General features: G+C 36.3%; 1 protein-coding gene and 1 long non-coding RNA gene across 19 annotated transcripts in view; both read left to right on the top strand.

Moving 5' to 3' along the window:
* Positions 1 to 1,186: 1,186 nt before the first annotated feature.
* On the top strand, positions 1,187 to 4,258 carry LOC311277523. The gene is made up of 3 exons (XR_014625281.1): positions 1,187 to 1,335; positions 2,990 to 3,181; positions 3,342 to 4,258. It is a non-coding gene; the product is annotated as an uncharacterized lncRNA (long non-coding RNA).
* A 2,252-nt stretch (positions 4,259 to 6,510) lies between these two features.
* Positions 6,511 to 27,760, top strand: part of fnbp1b (formin binding protein 1b) — a 78,000-nt gene continuing 56,750 nt past the window's right edge. For 3 of the 18 annotated variants that reach the window (XM_084386372.1, XM_084386357.1, XM_084386368.1), the window contains exon 1: positions 6,515 to 6,882. In XM_084386372.1, the coding sequence (XP_084242498.1) occupies positions 6,859 to 6,882 (24 nt within the window). In that variant the 5' untranslated portion in view covers positions 6,515 to 6,858. Of the gene's footprint in view, positions 6,883 to 15,760; positions 15,922 to 27,760 lie in introns of those variants that run through there. The other 15 variants (XM_084386362.1, XM_084386361.1, XM_084386360.1 and 12 more) reach the window with 8 other exon arrangements.

Raw genomic sequence — 27,760 nt, 5'->3', positions numbered from 1 at the left:
AAAGTTTTGTAAATATTTTTTTTCCAATATTTTTTATTAATAAATGCTTATTCATAAAACTATGATTGTTGTGTGGTTATTACTCATGATATATACTGTTATGGGGCTAAGTAAGCAATCAACCCTGCAAATGAATGCTTAAATGTTCTGTATATCTGTTCAGACAAAGTGAGTACAAACACAGAAGTTCTGCTCCCAACAATGGCCAACGTTGCAAATTTACAACATTTTCCTAAAAACTTACTAAAACGTAAAAAATCTGAAAACGCTTTCATTTCTACATCAGAGGCCTCCTAAAACAATATCTGGGAGGTCAAAAAAATTTTTGCTCATTTTTTTCTATATTTGGGTATTACAGGGTTAAACTGATACAGCCTGTCTGTCTTGAGTATGCTGGTCACATGATTTGCTTCAAGTTATCTGTGATCAATTAGTCAGCCTGACCTAAATCCAAATTTTTTTACCATTTTACCTATTTTTTTTTACCGTGTTTATGGTAACGCAAAGTCCAATTTCAAAACGGTTTTCACAGGCTGAATCTTGAGTTTGTAAGATTTCCAATGATATATATATGTCAACATTATATGAGTTGAAGTATAGGATATAATTGTTTTAAACATGCAATGGCAGCTACAGTTATAGATTTGGTTTTTTATACCCTAAACAGGCAATGTGATCTGGGACTCACAACTCATAAAATCCAAAATACATAACATTTTTCAAAAATTCTTTTGGATATGATTTACTTAAGTCCAGATGATATAAAAAAATGACATGAAATTATTTGTTGCTTATCATTTTCTACTCTTGCCTGTTTAAGGGTTAAAACGGATCAATTCTATAGCGTAAGGTTTGGACCCACTTTCTGGATCATTTAGATCCTCATGGTCCTATTGTAGTACAAGGATAGCCTACAATAATTAATTTTAATAGTAGCCTATAGGCATTACTGCTGATTAAACTGATTACTGCACAATTAAACACCATCACGTTTATTAAGCCTATCTTGTGTCTGCAACTGCATTTGTTCATTTTTTTTTTTTTGTTAACCAACAGGCAGTCGCCAAGCTCATGGTAATTTCTTTTACGTCACACCATTACAGTCTGTGGCCACACCCCCATTTATTATTACAGTCTATGGGTCACACCCCCCGTGTGTGAGTGACTCTTCAGACTCTACAGCTCCAGATTCAACATTAGACACTCATACGTCACAGTCTCACTTTGTTTAAGCTCTCACACTTACAGGAACAATGGCGTTTGCTACATGGAAATATTTAAAGCCTGTGAAATATTTCAGAGATATAGGCTATCTGCGAAAGTGTTTCACAGACGGTGAGTGTGTTTTATTAAATTGAGATTAAATAGCGACATTTGAACTAGGCCTATTTATGATGTAGCCTATAAGTAGAATATAGAATTCTAAACTTGGTATACACTTTAAAATTATTTATATTTATATAAAAAATTATTTCAGGCTTTATTGTTCTGTTTTGTGTAACTGCACAAGTAAAAAGGCAGTTAACGCAGACTAAACATGTTCCGTAGGCTATAGCTTATAACACAGTAAGCATAAAGTTAGCTATAGGCTATGTGTTTGTTATCATTTATAATAATATAAACATAGTTATAATAATAATCTTGTCCTCTGGCACTGCTTTATTTTATTTTACTTTAGTTACTTTGTATTTTGAATGAATATGTCTCATTGTATTGTTCTGGTTTATGGCATTAATAATAATAAAAAACTGGCTATAGGCTACAAATGACAGTTGATAGTAAGATACAAGATTTCCCACACTCATAAATGTGATAAAATAAGTAAACACTGGGATTTATTTCATTTTAGTTTGTTTTATTTGTGTTGTAAACGCGTTTGGTTTTACTTTCACTTAGCCTATAAGACAGGAAACCGAACTGAACTCATTACACTACAACATGTACACATAATAAATGACAGAGGGAGTGATGATTTCAGCAGAAGTATCTCTCTTCTGCGTATAATTGTCATGATTATGGACTTCTATTCTGATATTATGTTTTGTTTCCCTTAGATCATGTATTTCTGCTCTGTCTAGTTTATGTTTCTTGGTTTCTGATTATGATTATGGTAGGCCTACTTGTTTGAATAGTTACCGATTATCCCAGCTGTCTCGTTTAGTTCTCCGTATAGTGTAGCCTATAGTGTATTTACTTATAACAAACACACACACAATTCGTGGATCATTTAATTTACTAGAAAATGAATTTACTTCCTGAACCCGACTGAGATCATGTGGTTATAACATAAACAGTATGACATAAAGATTTCACTGGAATGGGGTTCTTGTGTGTTTTCATGCTTTTATTTTATTTTATTTTATTTTATTTTAATAACCGAATGGAATAACAGACGCCAGTTTTTATGAAGGCCGACTTGAAGTTTTTCTACATGTAGATTTCGGCCATCTAGAGGTCAGAAGGATGAACAGCACACATACCAAACTTCCAGTTTCATTTTTTTTTAGCAACTGATTAATTGACAATTTACAAAACAATTTATTTTAATTTATTTTATTTTGATTAAATGAAAGAAATTGTGATTAAAGTGATTATTGTTTTGTGTTTTGACGCTAAAATAAATTAAACAGACATTCATAAATAAAACATTTTAAGCCCCAAACATTAACAAAAGCATGACCTAATGAACATCACAGCAGAGTTTTAGGTTTACACCGTCACCTACTTCATACAGGATTGTAATACTTACAAATGGATGCATTTTTAACATGTGTCTTAAAATGATCTGATGAAAACCGATATCTTTCATAATACATTTTTAAAAATGAAAAATGTATTAATAGTCTAGTATTTATTTGTGATCTGAGATTGAGAAAATAACCTGGTATCTGGTGCATATATCCATCACTTAAACATCTTGATTTTATAGGATATTGTTGGAAGATTATAAAAAGTATGTTACATTTGATGACATTTGTTTTTAAAACAGACAAATATGAAGTGGAAATTGTAAGACAAGGTGGGAAGAAAATAATGCCCAGCAAACTACAGTTTGATCATCAGAATTATGAGAACAAGGAGGAAAAGAACAAACAGGAAGAGTCAAAATCCCAGGGATCAAGAGAAGCAAACACACTGAAACGTGATAAATGGGACAGCATGCAATATCTGACACCAAATTGTAAGTGTTTTATTATACATGTATAAACATGTCTTATTTTCCATTTTGATTATTTTCTAATTTTTACTACATTAATAATGAAGTTGATGGGACCTGCTATGCATCTGTAATGAACTGTATTTGAAGATAACCTATTTATTTATTTATTTTCTATCTTCAGTCTTTAATGATTGAGCTGCAGAGTCTCGTTCTGATGTGCCAGAGAGTCCAGGATGAAGCCAGTTTGTTTCTAGCAGCTGATGATATGAAGTGATCATTGAAGAATGTATTTTAGCGCTGGTTATAGCCTATATTTGACAGCGAGTAATCTTGCTGTTTTAGAAAACAACAGGACCCTAAACTACAGTATGTGACGGGGATTCTGCAAAGTCACTTTCAAGGAAAGTCTGTTGAGTCGGTGGCCATATTTGCAACACCTCCAATCCATTTAGCTATTTCAGGCCTCCAAGACCAAGAATGGGGAATCCTGGGCGCCACTTATTCTGACATGTTTCTCGTTGCACTTTCTCCCATTCATAAGTAATACGACTGTCTTTGTATGAAAAATATCTTTGGGTCTGATCACCATCCTCAGCAACTTTATTTTTACTGTTAATCATTTTGTGTTTCCTTCATGGCTGCACATTTGAAGCTGTGCTTTTTTTTTAGATACACATTACAATTTCACAAAGCATGCAGTTTCATGACACACAGTTTATTGTTATCTGTTGCCTGTACATTGCTTTTTATTGTCTGTTGAGCAATCAACAAAAGCACATGTTGAAGAACAAAAGAATACGCAGGACTCTCTTAACAACAATACTAAATATACTATATAATACTAAATAAGTTCTTGTTTAACAAGTAATTGTGTAAATAAATGAGTAGAATATCAGCCTAATTATGTGACAAATCAGATACCTGGAAAGTACATGTTGTTGCCCAGTATATGCCAGTGCCAATGATTTTCTCTCTTCTTTAAACTGTTGATCTTTGGGTTTATGCAAATTGTTTGATGTGCAAACACATCATTTTACATTATACATGATAATTGACATCTCCATTGATTGACACTTGAAAAATAAAGAATCTTAAATTTGTTTATGTGTGGCTTTAAGAGAGGGAACATACAATATGATGCTTTATTTCATATTACTTTAGCTCTCTCACTCTCATAAATAAAATCTCTGTAAACTTACAAACTTCAATTTGACATTGTCTTGACATTTGCAAAAACCCTTTCAATTCTGTCAATGTTGATCTTCCATATACATATATATATATATATATATATATATATATATATATATATATATATATATATATATATATATATTTATCTTTAAACAATAAACAGATTATCAGTATAAAGTCAACAAATGCATGGTTTAAAAAATCAACAGTGAGATGGTTTGATGTATAGGCTTCATATTGTGGATGCCTTCAGCATTTGACTTTGAAACTGTAATAAACTGATTAAAGATTAAGAGTATAGTATTCTATTATCACTGTCTCTGTGTTTTACTATTATTTAAAGCAGGACATTAATTTCCAGTATCAATAAATGCTTAAGTCAAGTGTTCAAAAACCTGTCATAATTTAATCAAAATATTGTTAGAAACTGTAAAGCCTAAACCCAGCATGCTTATAAGTTTCCCGATTCATGGTCATATCATGCTGGCAGCCACCATGAGAATGTGATCAATACAGAAATGTGTTACCTATATATCTCATTTTATTATGCATATCATTTAGCATTTAAAAATATTAGGTTTAAGTTAACCCTATAGTAGTTAGTCAAATTCAGATGAGTAGGTTATCTGCTCAAACCTTCTGCAGCGGCCAGAGCAAAAGCAGGCTTGTGTATGAGGCATAACAACTAAAAACAGAAACAAAATCTTTTCAAAATAATGGCTAAAGTGAAAAAGAAAGTCTGAAGGTCATTTGTTTCAGTACAACTAAATGCTACCATCTAGAGATGAGAAGAAGACACTGCCACAAACAATTACATACTATACTAAAAACTGTACAGCAAAATAGAAATAATTTCTATTTAAATGTTATTTTATTTATAGTTCATAGTTACACATTAACCCTTAATTCAGAACTATACTTACTTGGTACAGCCCTTTGGTCAGTCTTGTGGCTGTTTTTAAATGTGCTATAGGCCCTAAATAAAAGAACTTGAACTTGAATAAACTAAAAACACATCTAAACGATGGGACAATTGAATGATTTAGGGTTTATTAAGCCGGTGTTTACAAAGGTTGTGGATGAAGTGGATCAATATCACTCACTTGAATATGTGCTTCACAATTTGTTTGGAATAAAAACCAATAATTTCCTGTAGACCGTGCTTGCGCAATAAAGTCTTCTGTCCACTAGATGGCGCCACACGCTTGTTTTTTCCACCCTGAACTCGTCAGCAGCAGCTGTCATCATTCACGTGCTCCTGCCAAAATCACATTTCATCAGTTTCACGAGTTCACATGTTAATGAAATCTGATGTAATATTATAATGCGTATTTGGCTTGCTGTCCGGGGGGAGGGCTCCGAGCTCGGAATTCGGCCCGACCCCAGAGTACTCCCCCCTATGAATGTATAGATCATAGGTATCTATGAGCAGGCCCATCTGAATGTGAGGTGATGGGGTGGTGGCGGGATGCTGAGAAATTTGTCATGAGACAGGAGGTAAGGGAAGGCTTTATTTATACTGGCTTCTTCTTGTGCTGATTGGATGATTACCTGAACATGCTCCTCCCGAACTTTGTTACATAAAACTTCATTTATGAGAGTGCATTGCAGAGATGACTGCATATTTCTTCATTCAGTAATGTAAATCTTCCAAACATTTATAAGAGTTTTGCCATTGTGCAGAGAGTCGATCTCTGAAATAATCTGACACAATCCGAAATGAATTCACTATATGCAATTATAACTTACACTTTGTATTTATTTTTTACAGTAAAACCTGCCCACAGTGTTTTGATTCCTTAATTACAGTCAGCCATTTATATCAAACCCCGTGTTATACATTAGATTATTATAATATATTTATGCTAATAGCCTATGTCACATAACGATCTCACAATATTTTGCAGTCATTGAAATCTCAACATTATTTGAAATATTTATGAATTATTTATATATGTAAACAACACTTTCCAACACCCAAATGGAAACATTGGATACCACGAGAAACAAAAACTAGCTCTTATTGTTCTGAACATGCTCGCCATCTGTCCAGCGAGTGAATTATCATCACTTATCGATTTTTTCCCCGATCCTTTCGCGTTCTACGGCGTGCGCGCTCCCGCCAGTGCAGCTGTCACCGGGGCCGTGAGGCGCGTGGCCGAGCTCTGCGTCTGTCTCTCTGAGAGTGTGTGTGTGACTGTGACTGACTGTGTATTTGAACATGATGCTTCTGCGGTTCTGAGCCATTTTCAGGAAACGAGCGTGCAAAGTCACCTCTTTTTAGGCGCCCTTCTCATATCAGGAAGAACTGAGAGAGGGGCAGTACTCGAAGCCTCCAGAGACACACACACACCCACCCCCCACGCAAATACACGCGCACGTTCATTCGCGCAGAAACCGAGGAGCGACACACACGGACTTTGTGCTGCTGCTGTGCTTTGGAGTACCAACACGCATCCGAACGCACGAATCGTGGATTATTACGCGAAGAACGCGCGGAAACCATGAGCTGGGGAACCGAGCTATGGGTGAGTTCACACCGCGCCACGGGGGTCCGGTATCTCGGCCAAGGGCTCTGATAACGGGTTCACGGGCACCAGTGTATATGTGCACTGGAACTGCATCTGTATACATCTTAAATCGAGCGTGCGCGTGTATTATAGTAAACATAAAGAGAGTGCGCGCGTATGTATATTACATACATAACGCTCAGCAACTCAGTATATTTTGTGCAGAATATTTGAATTATATATATATATATATATACATGTATATATATACATGTATGTGTGTGTTCATTGACAACCCCAATACATACCAATATGCACTTTTAAGGGCAGTATTTGTGTGTAGTTGTCATTGCTGTGACATTGTTGCAGATGTTTAGATGTGTTATTTGTGTTCTGGTGTTGTTGGATGGGACCCATCCTGGCCTCATGGCTGAGATTTCCTCTTCAGCCTGCTGTTGCTTGTGATCACACTAGTCTGTGTATCTCTGCAGGCCTGTTGTGCTTGTCCATGTACCTCAGGGTATTTTTAGTCATAGCGGTTGTGGAGAGGAAATGTCAGCCTCACTACCTTGTGTGTCGCGAGTGAGGAAATGCAAATTTCGGCATAAGAAGGCAGCTTCTGTAACAAAACATGCATGATATGAGAGATAATATGTCATAGAAGCCCAGAGCGACTATAACTGTAAGATAGAAATTAGTTATGTGCAATTCAGTTTATGAACACTAGGGCAATCTGACGTCTTTTTTTCAATATTTTAATTACAAAGATTTTAAAGATATCTTAAGGCTTGGCCTTGCTTTTAAAAAATTAAACATCTTTTTTTTGTGTGTGTGTGGAAAGTACTGGTTTGTTTAATATTACATTGCAAAAGTATGTGAAGTATATACTATATTATTTGGCTTTTGTCTGATCAGTTTCATTAGCCTATAGCAAATTACACATGCACATAATTGCTGATTTATTGCTCATTAATTAGTCTAGCTGATATATTTTAGTGTGTCGCCACTCACTAGGGGTTTGTGATTTGTTTTGGAGCCATTTATATTATGATAAGCACTATACAAATATATTTGAATGAAGTATTAGAGAAGTAGAAGCACAAAGATAAAGATGTTTGTTTCAAGAGTCTGATTTAAAGGGAGGGGGGAGGGGGGGGGGATACTATGGAAGTCAATGGGTTTCATCAACTGTTTGGTTACCCATATTCTTCAAAATATCTTCTGTGTTCAGCAGAAGAAAGAAAGTCATACAGGTTTGGAACAACTTGAGAGTTAGTAAATGATGAAATAATTTTCATTTTTGGGTGAACTATGCCTTTAACGCAGGTCAGGCCGGAGAGACCCCTGGTGCCGGGGCCCGATTGATCGCTAGCTGAATCCTCACAGTCTTTGTTTGTATTGATCAGCTTTTATAGACTGCATGACAGTGGCTCAGTGACCTGCACTGTAGGGTGATGTGATTATCATACTCAGGGCTGGTGTGCATTTTATTGTTCTTCTATTCTTATTCACAGCCACAGGATGACAGTCGGCTACATCGGAAGCCTAGAATTAGACTGAGATGATTCTAGAGTTTGATGAAGGAATGACACACTCAAGGTTGAGCACCACAGTGATTTTACCACGGATTAAGAGGGTGAAATGTGGCTCATCCTGTCAGATTTAGAGTCCGGTGTATAATTGATCATTTATAATTTAAATAAATAAATGTATAATTTGTGATTATGTTCATCTAGAGCTTGCTTTTGAACTTTGGTGCTTAGAACTTGTTGCATACTGGAAATATAGCTGTGCATCTATTTGACTAGTGCAATACACACACACACACACACACATTCTCAATCTCTCTCTCCCTCTCTCTCACACTCACACACACACACACACACACACACACACACACACACACACACACACACACACACACACACACACACACACCTACACACACAGACTCTCTCTCTATCTCTCCCTCTCTCACACACCTCACACACACACACACACACACACACACACACACACACACCACACCACACACTCTCTTTCCTCTCTTTCTCTCTCACACACACACACACACACACACACACACACACACACACACACACACACACACACACACACACACACACACACACACTCTCTTTCCTCTCTCTCTCTCTCACACACACACACACACACACACACACACACACACACACACACAAGAGCCAAGTAACCGAAGAGGCCAATATCATGCGTCACGAACACAAGTTGCCGTCTGGCATGATGAGGATGCCCACTGGCACCAAACCAACACACACAAACAAACACGTAAACAAACATGCGCCGCTTTCTCTTAATCACACGCAAGCTTTCTTTTAATAGGTCTCTGTATTTTCTCCATTCAGCAAACTTAAACTGAACCTTCAGCAAACACATGATGACCCGACCTAAAAATCAGCACAAATTTAAAACCAGCGACATCCTTTTTGCTGGACAGAAAGAAAGAGGAGACTAGCTGAATATATGCTTTCTGCTACAGAAAGATAAGATAAAAATAGGAAGTGCATTAGTAAATTTTATTCCATATTCAGCTAATGTATATGTGGATCTATTGTTCAGAATAACACCTTACCATACTAATCTTACTATCTCTGCAGTACATAGGAAGTGTGGTAAGGATTGACTCTATTAGTGATTTCATACAGAAAAGATTTAATTACGAGGTGGATCCTTGTTCTTCTTTCCCTGAAACACTGTGAGGTTACTTCTAAATTTTGGTTTGATATACATTACTGGTTGTCAGTAAAAACGAACACAATTCCTTCTATTGTTCTACAAAATATCCTCTTTTTTTTTTTAAAGTGTGATTTAAAATCCCTTTTCTCTAATGTTGTAAACGTTGTTTTATTTCTGGGTAAATATCATATTCGTACATGCAAATGGAAAAAATGCAAGCCCTCCTTTAATATATTTCTATGCGAGTTTGTGAAAATATTTCATAGTTTCAAATGTTAAACTTATGTCTATCTTTATGTTTCTCTATGTCAAAACATGTATTATTTTAGTGTCTTAAGTTCTAATGTCTTTATCTGCCACCTGTTGTCTTGATCATTATGCTTGTTCATCCTGGTGGATGTGTCTTACATTGTTGGATGTTCCCTGTCTTCTGTTATACAATCTGCAATAAAAAACAACAAACACACTAAAAAAGTTGACATTTTATGCATTTAATTAAAAATGCAAAATAACTGTAGAACTGTGCAAAGTTGGTGTCGGTGACACCACTTACATGCAACACATGACAGGAATGCATTTTACTGATTAAAACATGGTTTTATATTGCTTACTTTTGCATAAAATATAGTACACAGTGCATAGTGTGCAGTAAATAGTACACTAGTTTCCACTCTGAGCACAGCCTGTGTTCGAAACGGGGAACCGTATGACTGTTGTGTTATTGGATGCTCAGTGAAAGCCTGATAAAATCTAATAATGACTCAAAATTTTCCCTTTCCTGCTTGTATAAACACACGCGCATGGCTAATGAGATGTTATCATTTCAACGACTAGTTTCTCATTGTCTTTAATTTCCTTGTTTAAACAGGTGACAAGTCTCTTTAGCAGGTGAACCGCATTTTCAATTTTCTCCTCATTTCCTACATTCTCCCATTCTGTTTCAGTTTTTCCTCTCTTTCGTTTTTCTTCTTTCGGCGTCAGACTGTGTGAGTGACTCCCGCTGGGCTTCAGCTCCACAGGCTCGTTGTAGGAGAATCAGATCAAATGATTCATCCCTGCTGATCATTTAATCTCCGTGATTCAGAGGTTCATCCCTGCTGATTCACTAGTGTTGACTCTGAATCAGCAGGAAGGCCTATAATACAGGAGATCTGTAAAAAACAAGTGGCACAAAGACAGCGAGGAATGCTGGAACGCAATTGGCCACCCGGTTACAAAAAGCTGGAATGCTATTGGCTGTTCTAAAGAGGAATGCTGGAATGTTATTAGACCTCTCTTGCTTATTACAGCTGCAGAATGGCAATCCATACCCTGTAATTTCACTTATTAGCTTTTTGTGTGTGTGTGTGTGTGTTGCATGTCTATTTTTTCTTACCCAACGCACCACAACCACAACAGCTTGACCAAACTAGTTCAGCAGCGAATTTAGTTTTTTATCAGCATTCATTATTGTGCAGGATCCCAGTTTCACTTGAATTAAATTCAAATATGGAGCATCAAAACGCAGACAAAGGCGACAGGTAAATTTCGTTAACATAAGCTTTCTGTATATTTATGTTGTATGTTGACGCCTCGAAGCTCGAATTACTGGACATTTTGTTTCTGACCAATTACAACAGACTTAGCTGTCTGACCAATCAGAGCAGAGTAGACCAATCACAACAGACTGGGCCATCTGACTAATCAGAGCAGAGTAGACCAATCACAACAGACTGGCTCATCTGACCAATCACAGTAGAGTAGACCAATCAAAACAGACTGGCTCATCTGACCAATCAGAGCAGAGTAGACCAATCACAACAGACTGAGCCATCTGACCAATCAGAGCAGAGTAGACCAATCACAACAGACTGGCTCATCTGACCAATCACAGTAGAGTAGACCAATCAAAACAGACTGGCTCATCTGACCAATCAGAGCAGAGTAGACCAATCACAACAGACTGAGCCATCTGACCAATCAGAGCAGAGTAGACCAATCACAACAGACTGGGCCATCTGACCAATCAGAGCAGAGTAGACCAATCACAACAGACTGGTCCATCTGACCAATCAGAGCAGAGTAGACCAATCACAACAGACTGGCTCATCTGACCAATCAGAGCAGAGTAGACCAATCACAACAGACTGAACTATCTGACCAATCAGAGCAGAGTAGACCAATCACAACAGACTGGTCCATCTGACCAATCAGAGTAGAGTAAACCAATCACAACAGAATGGGCCATCTGACCAATCAGAGCAGAGTAGACCAATCACAACAGACTGGGCCATCTGACCAATCAGAGCAGAGTAGACCAATCACAACAGACTGGTCCATCTGACCAATCAGAGCAGAGTAGACCAATCACAACAGACTGGTCCATCTGACCAATCAGAGCAGAGTAGACCAATCACAACAGACTGAACCATCTGACCAATCAGAGCAGAGTAGACCAATCACAACAGACTGCGCCATCTGACCAATCAGAGTAGAGTAAACCAATCACAACAGACTGCGCCATCTGACCAATCAGAGCAGAGTAAGTTCTTGGAAAGGAGGAGTTTAGAGGGACTGAATCTTCGAATGAACCGTTTTTAAGACTCTGAGGAATGAGGTGATGCTGCAGTGTATATTATGAGAAAATGAAAGTGTTTTTGACCCTGGATGCATGTAAACCTGTAGAAGCCTCCAAAACAAAATTAGTAATCTTTAAATTAGCATAATAGGGGCAGTTTAACCAAGGTTAAAAAATGTTATAAAAATACATTGTTCATTGTTAGTTAATTTTAATTGATGCATTAACAAATGAGACCTTATTGTAAAGTGTTACTGTAATATTTCACTGTAAAATAAAATAAAAAATCAATTATTTAAGAAAAAAAATCATTTTAAGGTACGGTATAAATTATGCACTGTACCTTTAAAACACTTCTCCCTACTTTTACCCTTGAGTGTGTCGTCCTGCAGTGGCTCTATAATGAAGAAAGCTTCTACTGTATCTCCATCCTACTTTACAGTCCCTGCGGGTGTCGTGGATGTGTGTGTATATGGAGTGTAAGTCCTCAATCTCTTCAGTGTATGGTGAATGATTAGCGTGCGGTTAAATCCAGCGAGGGGGAAGGGCTCGACGTGTGAGGAGAAGCAGGAATGTTAAAAGGGATGATAGATAGATATGTTGGATGTGAAGACGCTGTGTGTGTGTGTGTGCGTTTCGTCTCTGCGGGGGTATTAAAGCTATGGAAGGTGAACGCCGGTGCAGTCATGCTTTAGCAATGACGTCATAGCAAATAATCACACACAGTTCATTCTCAGTGTCAGAATGCTTACATTAGGGAGAGTAAACGTGCAGCTTTTATCTTTCTTGATGTGAAATGCTTGCAAAGATAAGAAGTCTCATGGATGGTGATTCATTCAGGAGGACACTTACTAAAAGCCAAACTGATTTTAGATAACAAAATATCAAACCATCACTTTTCCGATCGTTTATTTTAATTTTACCAGTGACTTTGAGGATGCGCCCCTGTACATGTGAGGCCCCGTCACTCTGTGCTGACACACATATGTGCCCTGAACTATTTCATGATTTCTTCTCTTTGATGAGTTGTCATGTTAGCGGAAGGAAGTGGCATGACAGGAAGTGATGTCGTACATCCTCATGAGACGCAGTGTTGCACTGAATTTATCAAAATCTGCCTTTGTTTCAGCCATTGTGAAGTTGTAAGAGGCCCTGAATGACTCACAGTCTATTGCAACAGAGGAGGGTTTAATTGTTGGACACTTTGAAGGCTTTATTATAGGTTCAGCATTTCCTCTGTGAGCCACACTGCTAAAGAAACAATGCACCTCTAACAACACATAATGACTGTTTTCGTCTCTTTTTGTAACAGTAAACATGAATCATGTGTAGTCCTTTTGGCACCAATTGATGACATCATCTCCTATACAGTGGCGCTATCTAATGACATCACCCGTTTGGAATGCTTGTCTGTCCGTGTCCATCCATCCATCCATCCATCCATCCATCCATCCATCTATCCATCTATCTATCTATCTATCTATCTATCTATCTATCTATCTATCTATCTATCTATCTATCTATCTATCTATCTGCCCTTTTGTCCATCTGTCCATCTATCTATCTATCTATCTATCTATCTATCTATCTATCTATCTATCTATCTATCTATCTATCTATCTATCTATCTATCTATCTATCTATCTATCTATCTATCTATCTATCTATCTATCTATCTGCCCTTTTGTCCATCTGTCCATCTGCATACATACATAATGCATTTCAAGTAACGCGAGTTACGTAATCAGATTACTTTTTTCAAGTAACAAATAAAGTAAGGCATTACATTTAAATTTACAACAAAATATCTGTTACTTTTCAAATAAGTAAACGCAAGTTAACTTGTTTTCCCATCTATTGATTGACAGCTCAGCAAGCGCAGAGGCGTTGTGTGCGGTGTGTGTGCACATGATGGTTATTGTAGTTCTAGACTAAATGTGAACATACTTGCTTATCTCACTTGCAGAAAAAAAGATTCAGTATTCCTCAAAATGAATAAAAAGAGTGAAATGCAAACTCAGAATATTACGCAAACCTGCAATAATGAAATGTTGAATTAAAATGACAAAAATATTTATATACTTTATGTATTTAGACTTACTTTATTAACCAATGTCTTTGCTTTTGACCTTAAACCATACTAATTAGCAAAAAAATAAACATCACATTTAATTGGTTTGTTTTTTATTACGTAGTTAAGACTGTGGAACTTTCTTCTCTTGCGTCCTTCATTTTTTCTTCTCCAGGCCTTTTCATTTCACTTTTGGTGTGAATAGGCCTTTACATTAGCCAAAAATATAACTTTTGTTTGTTGATTTGGTATTAAAAATCAAACAAGCAAGCCCAGCTCAGATGAGGAAAAGTAATGCAAAATAACTTTCCATTAAAAGTAACCAAGTATTGCAATTAGTTACTTTTTAAGGGAGTAACACAATATTGTAATGCATTACTTTTAAAAGTAACTTTCCCCAACACTGTTTGTGAATGTATTTTGTGTGATGAGTTCACAGGTTTTAGGTTGCACTGGATCATATTAGTTCAAATCTCAGAAACCATTTATGCTTCAGTTTTGAGAACCAGTTCTTGAGTAAGAAAACAAGAGCTTTCCAGAGGAGAGTGTACGTGCCCCCTCCGCCTGGGATGCTCACAAATACATCCATTCAGAGAGGAAGTCAAGTGTGGCTAAACATGTGATTGTTTCAGGGACACACACACACACACAAAGAGAGAGAAGCATATTTCATAACTGCAGCACATTTGAGAAGCTCCCTGCTGAAACATGGGAAGAGTCACGTCACTCACATTTTTGCCAGATCAAATCTATACCATAATCTATAATTTTTATCTACTACATCATAATTTGTCACATCTGAGTGTTTTCCTGTGCTAAAAAAGATGCTAATTGGTTTTGGTTAGTTGCTAGGGTGTTGCTATGAAGTTGCTAAGGTGTTCAGAGTGATTTTAGCCCAGAGTTGTGGTTGCCAGGGTGTTGCTTTGTGGTTGCTAATGTGTTCTAAGTGTTTTTAGCGCAGAGTTGTGGTTGCCAGGATGTTGCTATGCGTTTGCTAAGGTGTTCTGAGTGATTTTAGCCCAGAGTTGTGGTTGCCAGGGTGTTGCTTTGTGGTTGCTAATGTGTTCTAAGTGTTTTTAGCGCAGAGTTGTGGTTGCCAGGATGTTGCTATGCGTTTGCTAAGGTGTTCTGAGTGATTTTTAGCCCAGACCTATGGTTGTCAAGGCGTTGCTATGCAGTTGCTATAGTGTTCTGTGTTATCATAGGGAAGTTAATTGATATAATGCTGAAATAAAACAAAATATAAATATTAGATGAAAAATGTTGCCTTGAACCAAAAAAAAAAAAAGAAGCTAGGTCAGATCGTAATCATATCAAAGTAGTAAATGAAAGGCTGTGTACGAGGTGAAAGACCTAAATCTCTGTTCTGCTCTGAAACAGGAAATAAAACAAAGAAAAGCATTTATGACATAACCGATAACCTTTACTGCAACCTTTACGGCTTTCACTTCTATGTAAATGTCCATAAGTGTGAGAATAAGACAAGGTGCACGCTCACACAAACACTCTTATACACACTCTTATACACACACACACACACACACACACATACACATATCTGTCATAGTCAGATTTGGACACACTGATCGGACGTCTCAGCTGTCCTGCTCGGGTGTGGCTACTGTAATAGCAAAGGCAATCAGCCTGTTGAACATTTTGGGAAGTCATGGACTCTTTTAAAGTGGAGACGCTGATAAAAGTCCAGCAGTTACGGGTGAGTTAGGTTGGAGTTGAGTGTGTGTGTGTGTGTGTGTGTGTGTGTGTGTGTGTGTGTGTGGTTGTATTTGGAGTGCTAAGCTATGATATGAAGTTATATATAGTCATATCAAACAAAGGCACATTGTCTAGTACTGGTTAAACTGACTGATTGAAGCATGGTTATGGCTTATAGTTTAGATTTATAAGAAAAACTAATATATGTGAGTTTTAGCAATTGAGATTTAAAGGTGACTTCTTATTATCCTAATTATCTATCTATCTATCTATCTAAACCCCCTTCTCTTTAGGGAAACCGATTCGAAACCAGTATTATTTTTGCGATTCACTTTGGTGACACTAATGACAAAGAAATTATCTTTAAATACACTGGAATTTTTTTCTTCTAGTTTTATTAAACATACAATAATTTGGGTTATTTACAACTTCAAAAACATAAATTTTTTACAGTGTACCATTTAAAGTGTTTAAAAGTAGGGATGCACTGATTTAAATTCTGGATAATGCATATAATTATTTTTATTCTGAACGAGCACAACACGCTTAAACAACTAATTTGAGTCAATGTTCTGATGCATATAGACTTAATCTCAACATTATGTACAGTATGAAATATGAATAACTTTTCATTTTGACATGAAAAAACATTGATGAGAAAGTCCCATTAATAGAGATTGGATATCTATTGTAGGAAAGCGCATTTCAAAAAACATTGTTCTTAAAGAGTTAAATCTTTGACATAAAGTTAGCCCTACATGACAACAAAAGTAATATTAAATCTACAAATAGGCAACATCCATAATTAAATATTCAATGTCCCCTGAGAGCCGATGTGGTAGATATCATGCATCCCTATAAGTGAAAGTGATTCCTAAGTGGAAGTGTGTTGCAGATAAGCAGGAATGCAGGCATGCAGTGCATACTTGGTGTGTGTTGTCTCTGCTTTTGTGTGTGTGAGCGTGAAATATGAAGAAAGTGAGAAAGGTTTGGTGTAGCGAACAAGTTGTTTAACTAGCCACATGCTTGCAGACCAATGAAACGCATGGCCAGACTCGCATGGCGATGTGGAGGTTAAATTTGTCCCGTATGGTGGACGTTTGCTTCATCTGGATGTTTAGTTTCCGCTGAGGCCAGACGATTGTTTCTGAAGACGAAAGATAAAAGATTCCATGCTGATCAACACGACCTGCAAATAGACTGCAAGACTGGGACAGGCCTTCCCCTTCCATAAAAAAACACACACACCGGAGCCCAACCCAGACCACCGGCCATTGGAATGACAAGCAAACACACACACACACACACACACACACACACACACACACACACACACACACACACACACACACACACACACACACACACACACGGTCCTGCTGCTGGGGTCGCTCTCTGCCCTGTAACTGGAGCCAGCATGTTTCCTGCTGCATGTGTGTGAATGTCTTGCGTGTGTGTGTGTGGGCATGTGTCTATGGTAACGCTCAGACAACTTAATAACAGTGTTTGTATGTTTTTTTAAAAATCAGAACAGGAAATGCAAAAGTGGGAAATAATTCAACACGTTCCCATAATGCATTGTGGAGCAGTGCTAGGCCATGAGGGAAATGTGCACCTGAAGTAGGTCGCCTGATCGGAGGAACACACACGCTGTGGTGATGTTCTGCCTTATCTGTACGAAACTTGAAACTTTTAGAGATTTCGCTTTTTCATTTAAAGAGATAGTTCACCCAAAAATGAAAATTCTGAAGTATCATTTTTCAAAAACCATATGACTTTATTTCTTCAGTGGAACATGAGGGGATTTTTTTTTTTTTTTTTTCCCTAATTTTAGATTAAGATTTAGTGAATTTATGTGCTGTCGTCTTTTTATTATTATTATAATATTTTTTTTCTATTTCTATTTATTTTTATTTTTATTTCAGGTTTAGTTTGTTATTTATTTAGTACCTTTATTTCAGCATTATTTCAATTAACAAAACTTTATAGAATAGTTTTAGTTAGTTAGAACAACAGATACAATGAAAGTGAATGGGGACTGGGTCTGCCTGGCTCCAAAAATAACATAAAAGCACCATAGAAGTTTTACAAAAGTACAGTATATGACTCAAATTTAAATATAATATATGTTGAAGCCAAGCCACACGATAACTTTTATAGGAGGAACATAAGGAAATCTAAGACTCTATCTTGCTGGAAATCTATTTTGAGATTATGATCAAATTTGGCATCAAGAGATGTCAAGGAACATCATTTTTTAATTTTTTTAATTTTTTATTAACATTGCTGTCAAACCTAGAATGGCACATTTGAGTTAAATGTTCTGCTTTTATATTGTGCTCTCATGCTGTTTTTTCCCCATTTTAAACTTTTAATTTTTGGAGCTCGGCAGTGCCAGTCCCCATCCATTTTCATAGAATGAAAAAGAGTCATCTATAAAATGTCATCTTTTGTGTTGTTCTATGGAAGAAACAAAAGTCAAGCAGGTAAAGGTTAAAAGACAATAGTGTAAGTCAATAATTAATGAGGTGAATGTTTTTTTGTTTTTTTTTGGATAACTGTTCCTTTAAATGTGAGTTTTAAATACCGCAATACTGTGAAATAATCCCCCTACTGCTATCAATGCTCTTCTGTTTTTGATAACATTTAGTCCAAGGCTAGACATGACATATTTGTTTGTGGGACTTTTTGTCTGGACATTTTAGACTCCCGACTTCCTTAAACATGTAAGTGTGTGTTGCAGAGGTTATTTACCTGTAGAAATTACCTTTTTTTTTTGGCACCTCAAATGTGTGTGTGTGTGTGTGTGTGTGTGTGTGTGTTAAGAATTACAGATGAGACAAATTACCGTATTTGACATCTGAATGCCACATGCCGGCGCAAGGCCTCTAATAAAACCTGGACTGTGCGACTCCTGTAGATAATGTGTGTTTTACACCTAAATGCATGATTGTGTGTTGTTACGCTTCTCTGGAATGTGTGTGATTTGTCAGTTTTCAGATGTCTTTTTTTTAATTATCTGAAATGGGACATTAATGTAAAGTCTTGAGAGAAATAGCCACATCTGATTTGCGAATGAATTGTTCGTTTGATTTGAATCGTTTCAGTGAGTCAGTTGATTCAGTTCTGAATGATTCACAAATCATTCCTTTAAGGCTGTGTTGAGGTCTACGGAAATAAATGTTTACTTATTCCTTAAAAATAGTCTTGGTATTCAGCCACTAGAATGTCTCACAGGGCTCGATCTTTCCTCTGTATGTGTGTGTGTGTGTGTGTGTGTGCAAATTTCATTTGCATAACAGATTTTGAAGCGCCGTTATCAGCGGTGTGTGGATGTATCAATTTGGTGTTTCCTTCTTCCTTCGCTGTTGCATAGCAACCCTTGAGGTTGCTAAATAAATATTTGTGTGCGGTGTGAGCGCTGCTCCTAATATATGCAAAGGTGAGAAAATGTACATCACTGTTTCGAATCTAGGAAAGTATCTCGAACTCTACAATCAATGCTTCAAAAAGTGTTTGCTCATGCAAAAAATTAGTTAATATGAAAAGTGTGAACTGAGATCAGCATGCAAATTTATAATCAGAGCTGTTGCACTCACAAAAAGTACCATGGCATCACCATGTTTAAAAGAAAAAGTATATTCCATGGTAATAGCCTACTGCGGTATATACAGGCTTTTTTTTTTTTTTTTTTTTTTGGATAAGTATGATTTTATTTTAAAGAAATTAATACTTTTATTAGCAAGGATGCCTTAAATTGATCAAAATTGACAGTAAAGACATTTATATTTTTACAAAATATTTCTATTTCAAATAAATGCTGAACTTTCTAATCATCAAAGAATGCTGAAAAAAATTAAGGTTTGCACAAAAATATTAAACAGCATTGATAATAATCAGAAATGTTTCTAGAGCAGCAAATCATCATATTTAAATAATTTCTGAAGGATCATGTGACACTGAAGACTGGAGTAATGCTGCTGAAAATTCAGCTTTGAGCACAGGAATAAATGACATTTTAAAATATATTCAAATAGGAAACAGTTCTTTTAAATTGTAATAATATTTCACAATATTGCTATTTTTATTGTATTTATAATCAAATAAATGCAGTCTTGGTGAGCAGAAGAGACTTCTTACCAACTTCAAACGTTTGAACGATAGTGTATAATTCGGCAACATGGGGTATATCAAAGTACCATAGTTTTTACTAGATTTTTGGACTTGTTTCATGTAAATGCCATGTATATAAAAAGGTATATGTAATATATGAATATGTTATGCATTCGGTCCCATGATATATCGATGTATTATTGTACTGCAGTTTTTGTAAGGGTTTTCGGAGTTCAGTTTGTGTCATTGGCAATGATTGAGCTCGCCTGCTGCTAGCATTACTATAAACCTACTACAGTATCTTAGATTTGTTCAGGTTGATAACGCAGTGTGATCTTTCTGACAACACATGAATAGTGTGTATGAATAGTAGCTTTGTGAGTGAGTTGAGAAACTGTGGGAAACTCTGATAAAGCTGTCAGTTCTTCTCATTGACTGTGAACCCACCTTCTTATTCCCAGGCTGCTTTTGATTGGTTCATCATAATGTCAATCACTCTTGCCCTGTTGCTTGGCTGTCAGAATTAAAATAGACTTTAGCTGTGGGCAAAATTGTGCATTATTTCATAAAGTATATTGTGCAACATTGACACAACATGACTGCATCATGTTGCACGTAAGTGGCATCCAGTTTCCGTCTGGAAAATATATATATTTTTGCATTTGTAAGTAAATTTCGTTTTTTTTGGGTTTCTTTTTTGTACTTTCAGCATTAAATACCGAGTCAAAAAAGATGCATAAAGTGCATTGCATTATGGGATACAGTATTCCATGCAGTTTGCCTTGTTGTTTACTGCACATTAATATATTCATGCATGACTGTGCAATAACCATTCCTCTTGGCTATTCAATACGGAAATTGCATGCATACTGAACATTTGCATACTGAAGTGTGCACACCTTACATAGTGTGTACTACAGATATAGTAAGTACTAGTAGTATGTTAGTTTTTGTAAGGGTTCAGATCAAGGTATGACATATGCGCACGTGCACATTTCCACTTTTGACTTTTGTTCTTTTTTTTTTAAGAGAAAAACTTCTCGTTTCTCAGTTCCACGTTTGTCCTTGTCGTGGACTCAATGACTTCTTCTTTCAGAACTTGCCATTTCTTCCGTCTTGCCGTCGTCCAATCATAAAGCGTTTCGTTACTTTGGAAACCGTGCCAGTCATGGCCATGGCAACCTTGCTTGTTTTGGCAGTGCCAGTAAAAACAGCGCTAGTAACAATGTTAGTCATGTTTAACTGACACAAAATGTGGTATTTAGATTACTGTTCGGTCTGAAAAATATGGTAATATTGTTGCACCTCTTTATAAGTTTTGTCATTGTGGATTTCAATATTCAGAATGATTCTTAGTGGTTTATTCCTGATTTTGCAGCCAAGGTGGAGATTATGTATTTTGTTTGTGTCGTTTTGAAAGAGGAAGTGAGAGGCAGAAACAGGAAGTAGTTACAAGCACCCATTTCAATGCATTAGACACAAAGAACTAGAACACAAGTGGTTTATGGGCTTTCGGCCTTAATGTGATGTGGATTTACTGGCAAACTTTCTAAATGTGAGAGAAACCGTTCGTCGACCAAGAAAAACTCACCATGATAGCCATAGTTTCTGCCAGTGAAACTGTGGTGAGTGCTAACCATCGTTGTCATCAAAGAAAAAAGAAATGAAAATGACTTAAAGTTTCAATACGAATGCCACGTAACGTTACAATTTACCTCAGGAAAGCCATTTAATGACCAATTGATCATAGCATGTTAGTTCGCTAAACAAATTAGAGAGGAGTATTTTGCTAAATATATGCAATGTATGCAATATTACATATTTATTATATTTTTACTCACATCATTAAATAAAATTATAACATTATTATTATAAAAACCCCGCATTATATTAATTTGAGTGGTTAATTTGAACCTTTAGTAATAATAATACCAGCTGACAGGACTTCCTGTTTGTTCACAGCATTAGTTAGAGTATATATAGAGATATATAATAGAGTTTTTTTACCTTGAGAAAAATTAACAAGTAGCCACTGTACTGTACCTAATATGTATCCAAATTAATCGATATTGAATCAAGATCGGAATCAAATCGCGAGCTTATGAATTGAAATCTGTGAAATTGGTGTCAAGCACTAATAAAAACAGTCATTGTACCATGTAAACACTGTAAAATGTTGTGGTAACTAAACTTAATGAAATTCTGTGTAGTTACCAAATGTCTTGACAATCACAGATACACTTAATGTGATGCAAGGTTTCTTTTGTACAACCAAACCCTTCCATAATACTCACTCCTAGCTAAACTCAAAAGTTGGCAGCCCTGTGCAGTTTAATTTTACACTAGTAAATGAGCTTTCTAGGTTGTTTGGCAACAGTGTTTACCATGATAAATCTTTTTCAGTCCTGTACACACGGTCACAGCGGTGTGTGTGGGGTTAATAGGGTTGACAGATGTTGGTTATTTGATGAGCGAGTGGATGGATGGAGGTTTATTGATTTGGCTCTGTGAATTCAGCACCGTGAAAGATCATTAAATTTCCCTTCACTAAAAGCAGCTGAACAATAGATTACCTCACCCTACATGCCTTTCTTCCTTCTGTCTGTCTCATCCCGCTTCCTCCGGTTTTCTCTTTTCATTTTTATGTCATTCTAAATAGTACTTTAGTAGATAAAAGGAAGTAAATAAATAAAACATTGATACATTGATCGGTAATGTAAGTGTGTGGATTAGATTTGCAAGTGAACTGATACAACAAGTGTTGCAACAAATACAACAAACTGATGCAACAAGCGTTCTTCAGAAGTAACTTTAAAAAAAAAGTGTTTGTCATAAACATCAGGCAGTTCTGCATATTGCTGGATTGTTGAAAGGAGTAAATTAATTTATAAATACCCATTTTGTTCACTTTACAGTTTCGACACATTCTGTTCAGCAGGATGCAAACAGCGCCCTCTCTGGTCTGGGTGATTAGTGTTTATTTTTCAGTGACATCTTCTGCTCAGCATTAATAAGGATGCATTGCTGTTCTCTTAATGCATACTTGTTTTTAAATCTGATTACTAGCTATCTATACCCTGAGCGGAAGAGGAGTTTACTTCCCTCCTTCAGTATCTAAGTGCTTGTGATAATCTGAGTACCATGTGTGTGTGTGTGTGTGTGTGTAGGTGCTTGTGCGTGACTGCGTGTCTAATTTTAGTTTTTCACTCTCACCTCTTCAGGTCTGTGAGCTGAATCATTGGATTACCATCCAAGCTTTAATCTTAATGCATTCCTGCCGCCTAAACTTCAGTCCACGCCACGGTCATTGCTATCAAATGAACGTTTGTGTGTGTGTGTGTGTGTGTTTCAGGTTGCGTGTGTGTGTTTGTGTTTCAGGTTGGAGAGCTGAGAAAAAGCTGAGAAGCCTTCTCTTCTCACATCACACTGAACAGACAGCAAGGATTGTGTGTGAAATGAATATGAATGATCAATAACAATTTGTTAGTTTGTCATCATGCCAGAGTGCAATTTGAGCCGCAAGATCTGTGTGTATCAATTTAAACTCTCTAATTGACTTTTCTGTCAATTCTGATGTCATGTTGATTTTATTCACTTTTTCTCAGCACACGTTCATGGTCTTATTGTGTGCGATCCGTTGCTTATCGTGTGTCCAAAGAAACAAACCATTGTATAAGGGTCATTGTAGTTTTTTTTTTTTAAATGTAGTTTTTATTTCTATTTTATTTTAAATTAGTCTTTTCAATTCAGTTTAGAATTCCCTCTATCTTGGGTAGATTTAGTTTAGCCCAAGTTAATGCGCTAACTGGTACCATTTTAAAATATTTATTTGGGGTTCAGTTTCCCACAGTGACATTTTCACTTTCTAATGCAAGTGGTGTGTAAATGTTTCAAGTTTTATAATACATCAAGTATCTAAATATATATCTATATCTATATATATATAAATATATCTGAATATAAATATATATCTTTATATAAAATAAATAAAAAAATTTTAGTTTAGTGTATTCTAATTTTATATTTAAATTTCAGATAAGGAAAATGCTTTCATTTAGTTTTAATTTTCGTTTTCGTTAACAATAATGTCACTGGTTTGTTATCATAATCTTTCGTCACTCTAACTTGTTTCGCCACTGAAACGACTTTCCTTTTCCACTGACATCATCGAGCCCTCTAATGTTTAAGCCCCTCCCCTCAAACTGCCTTTTCATATAGAAACACTTTCCACCATCCAATCAATTCTCAAACAAATCCTCGTTGAATATCGTGTTTCACTTGGAAGTCACCTTACGGAAGTAAAATGAGTTTCAAACGACTTAAAATGCTTCACCTTGTAATAGTTGAGAACACATGTAGGAAGTTTAAAAGTGCCCGTGTATTTGGCACATGGAGCTGTGTGTGTGTGTGTGTGTGTCTGGGTGAGTGTGTATCAGATTTCCGCTGGCACACATACCTCACATTACCAGTATAGTTTTCCCTCTCACTATTAAACACTCTCTCTCACACACACACACACACATTCAGGCTTGCTGTGTTGTCCCTGTTAAAGAAACACACATAAATGTGCACTATTCTCGAACAGCTGTTTGTGTGTTTGTAATTCCTGACGGCTGGGCAACCTCCTATAAAGTATTTTCAGAGGGAACACAGAAGACAACAGGACAGATAACCAGCTCGCTGCACGCTGTCAGAGCAAATCATGAAGTCTAGACGATTCTAGTCTTGCCAAGCCAGACTTTTAAGTGTCAAAGTAAAGTCTGGGCCAATTTGATGCTTATTCTGGCCAAGAAATGCCTGCTTAGACACAGGAAGACACTGTCTGTACATTTGATCAACATGTTAAATGACCAACCACTGGATTTTTTGTGTGTTTATGTACATTTACCGGTCAAAAGTTTGGAATAATTATGAATTTTTTTTTTTTTTTTGTCTCTTATGCTCACCAAGGCTGCATTTATTTGATCAAAAATACATTAAAATCTGTAATATTGTGAAATGAGTGTTTTCTGTTGTTATATATTTTAAAATATAATTTATTCCTGTGATCAAAGCTGAATTTTCAGCATCATTACTCCAGTCTTCAGAGTCACATGATCCTTCAGAAATCATTCTAATATGCTAATTTACTGCTCAAGAAACATTTCTGATTATCATCAATGTTGAAAATAGTTGTACTGAGCAATATTTTTGTGCAAACCGTGATACACTACCAGTCAAAAGTTTGGGGTAAGAAAAAAACAACAACAAAAGAAGAAATGAATACTTCTTCACTAAAGATGCATTAAATTGATCAAAGCTGACTGTAAAGACATTTATAATGTTACAAAAGACTTATATTTTAAAAAGTGCTGTTAATTGAACTTTCTATTCATCAAAGTATCCTGAAAAAACAAAACAGAAGAACCATTATTAACAATTATATAGGCTACACCAATAATATTTGAGCACCAAATCAGCATATTTCTGAAGAATCTGAAGGGCCAATATTTCAATTTTACAGTTTTTACTGTATTTTTTTTATCAACAGCCCTTGTAACCATGAGAGACTTCTATATAAAAAAAAAAAACGTAATTATTCCAAACTTTTGACTGGTGGTGTATGGAATCAGGCCATGGCCCGCCACATCTTCTTAGTTTCATTTCTGAGTTTCACTACCTGTGAAAATCTCAGTTTTAAGATCCTCAGAGATGAAGTCAGAACTCGTCTTATGTAATGTAATAAAAACAGGATCATTTGACCGGAGAACAAAATGGATGAAAGCTGTAAATGCGACAGTACCTGAACAATGAGTGATGTGTGTTTGAGTTGCACAAATCAGCCTAAGGATTGTGTGCATGTGTGTGTGGATGAAAGCGTATTGTTGATGCAACTTCTCAGTGTTTGTGTGTTTCTTCGAGCCGAGTTCTAGCTGGTAATCGGCTTAATAACAAAAACGGCATCAAACAAAGTTCACTGCGTCACTTAATCTCCCAGTGCATGATGGGTAATCACGCACATTCCACAGTGGATCAGAGCTGAAAGTAATTTCTTTCACTTCTTGTCAACTTTTTTGACGATTTGTTTATCCGTCCGTCATAGAGAAGTGTAATTATTAATCTCATATTTCTTAGTTTCTCGTAAAATTGTCTCATTCTTTACTTTTTGGCTGCATTTGCGCATTTGGCTCATGATGATGCATGAAGAGCTGTATGATTTCTTGAACAAACGGCGGTCGATGGGTTCGCTCCGCTGGTTCGTGGAGGAACCGGACCCCCCGACCCCTCTTCATCTCACCCCGTTGCAGGAGTACCTGCAGAGGCTCCTGGAGATAAAGATGATCAGCAATGTGAGTAGTCATAGCGAGTCGACTGCATCCCTCAGTGACTAGACCTTATATAGATTTACTATAGTATATAATGAATCAAACGGCTCTTTGGAATACTTGATTCTGATTGGTCAGATGTGGCATTCTGCAGTGAAATATTTTTGTAAATTGGCTGTAATGCTGTATAATTAACCATTGTCTCAGACTGATGTCTCATGCCTCTGCACCATTTTGAAGGCAATATTTCATGTTTGTTTATTTGGTAAGCAGCCGTGTAAAAATGTCCAGTCGGCTTGAAATAATCTTAAGAATGAACTTCTACATAATTGTTTTCTTCTTAATTTTAACATTGAGAAAATGTTTTGTATTCCCAAAAAATTATTTTGTATTCCCTTAAATTCCTGAGATTGTATTTGATTTTAAAGAACATCTTAATGTTAGGTTATCATACACTTCTGTTTAATGAATTTATGTTAATAAAGTATTATAAAATGAATACATTTTAAGAAATTTGTTAGTGTTCCTAAAAACCCTTTCTTAATAGTTATTTTTTTTAACAGGAGTACTTACTAAAACCATTTTAAGACAATAGAGTTTATAAATAGAATTGATCATTTTTACAGTTTTGGCTGGAAACAAATGAAATTAGCTAATGGAAAGATTTCACTGGCTTGTAAATGTTTCTTTTGCAATGAAATTGCCACAATTTTCCACGAAGGCTTTAATAGACAACAACTAATTGATTATTAATCAGTGAATTTGATTCATCGGAGTAGATGAATTGTGTTTTAAGTGAATTTCATTATAGTTCTCTCAGGCTAGTTATCAGGGAGGTCAGTCCTGTGTCAGCTTGGACACTTGAGTTTACAGCACACATCAGCAGAGCTTGAAAGGGAGTTTGTGTGGCTGAGATCACACAGGATGAACATGAGTGTGTGTGTGTGTGTGTGTGTGTGTTGATGTGTCATTCTTCCAGTCAAAATGACTCGGAATTCCAGCTTTCGCTTGTGGGTGGGACTTTCAATGTGACAGACAGATGGGACTCACACCCAAAACCACTTCTTTTTTTGAAAACTGAAGCTGCTAGGAAATGTGTAAAAATGCAAATTACCTTCATGCTATTCTCTCTCTATCTCTCTCAAATACAGTTAGAGGAACCCTTGCAACTAAGGTGACCCCCATCAAAAAAATGTGGGACGATTATAAGTTTGTGTTGGACAAAGTGGGACATGTCACCAACACTAAAACATAACCTGAAACTGTTATATAATGTCTATCTAACTTAATAAAAACATTTGTATTCTGCCTTTCAGCTGATAAAAGTTATTTTGTTCTTTAGTCCCTTCCAGAAAACACCATTACATCACAATGTAACATAACATGTCTTTATTTTACATGTCATTTAAATTCAGCATCACT

Source organism: Rutilus rutilus (assembly GCF_951802725.1).
Source record: "Rutilus rutilus genome assembly, chromosome: 18".
NCBI lineage: Eukaryota > Metazoa > Chordata > Actinopteri > Cypriniformes > Leuciscidae > Rutilus > Rutilus rutilus.
The sequence above is the reverse complement of the archived record's forward strand: the minus strand, read 5'-3'. Positions and strand labels throughout refer to the sequence as shown.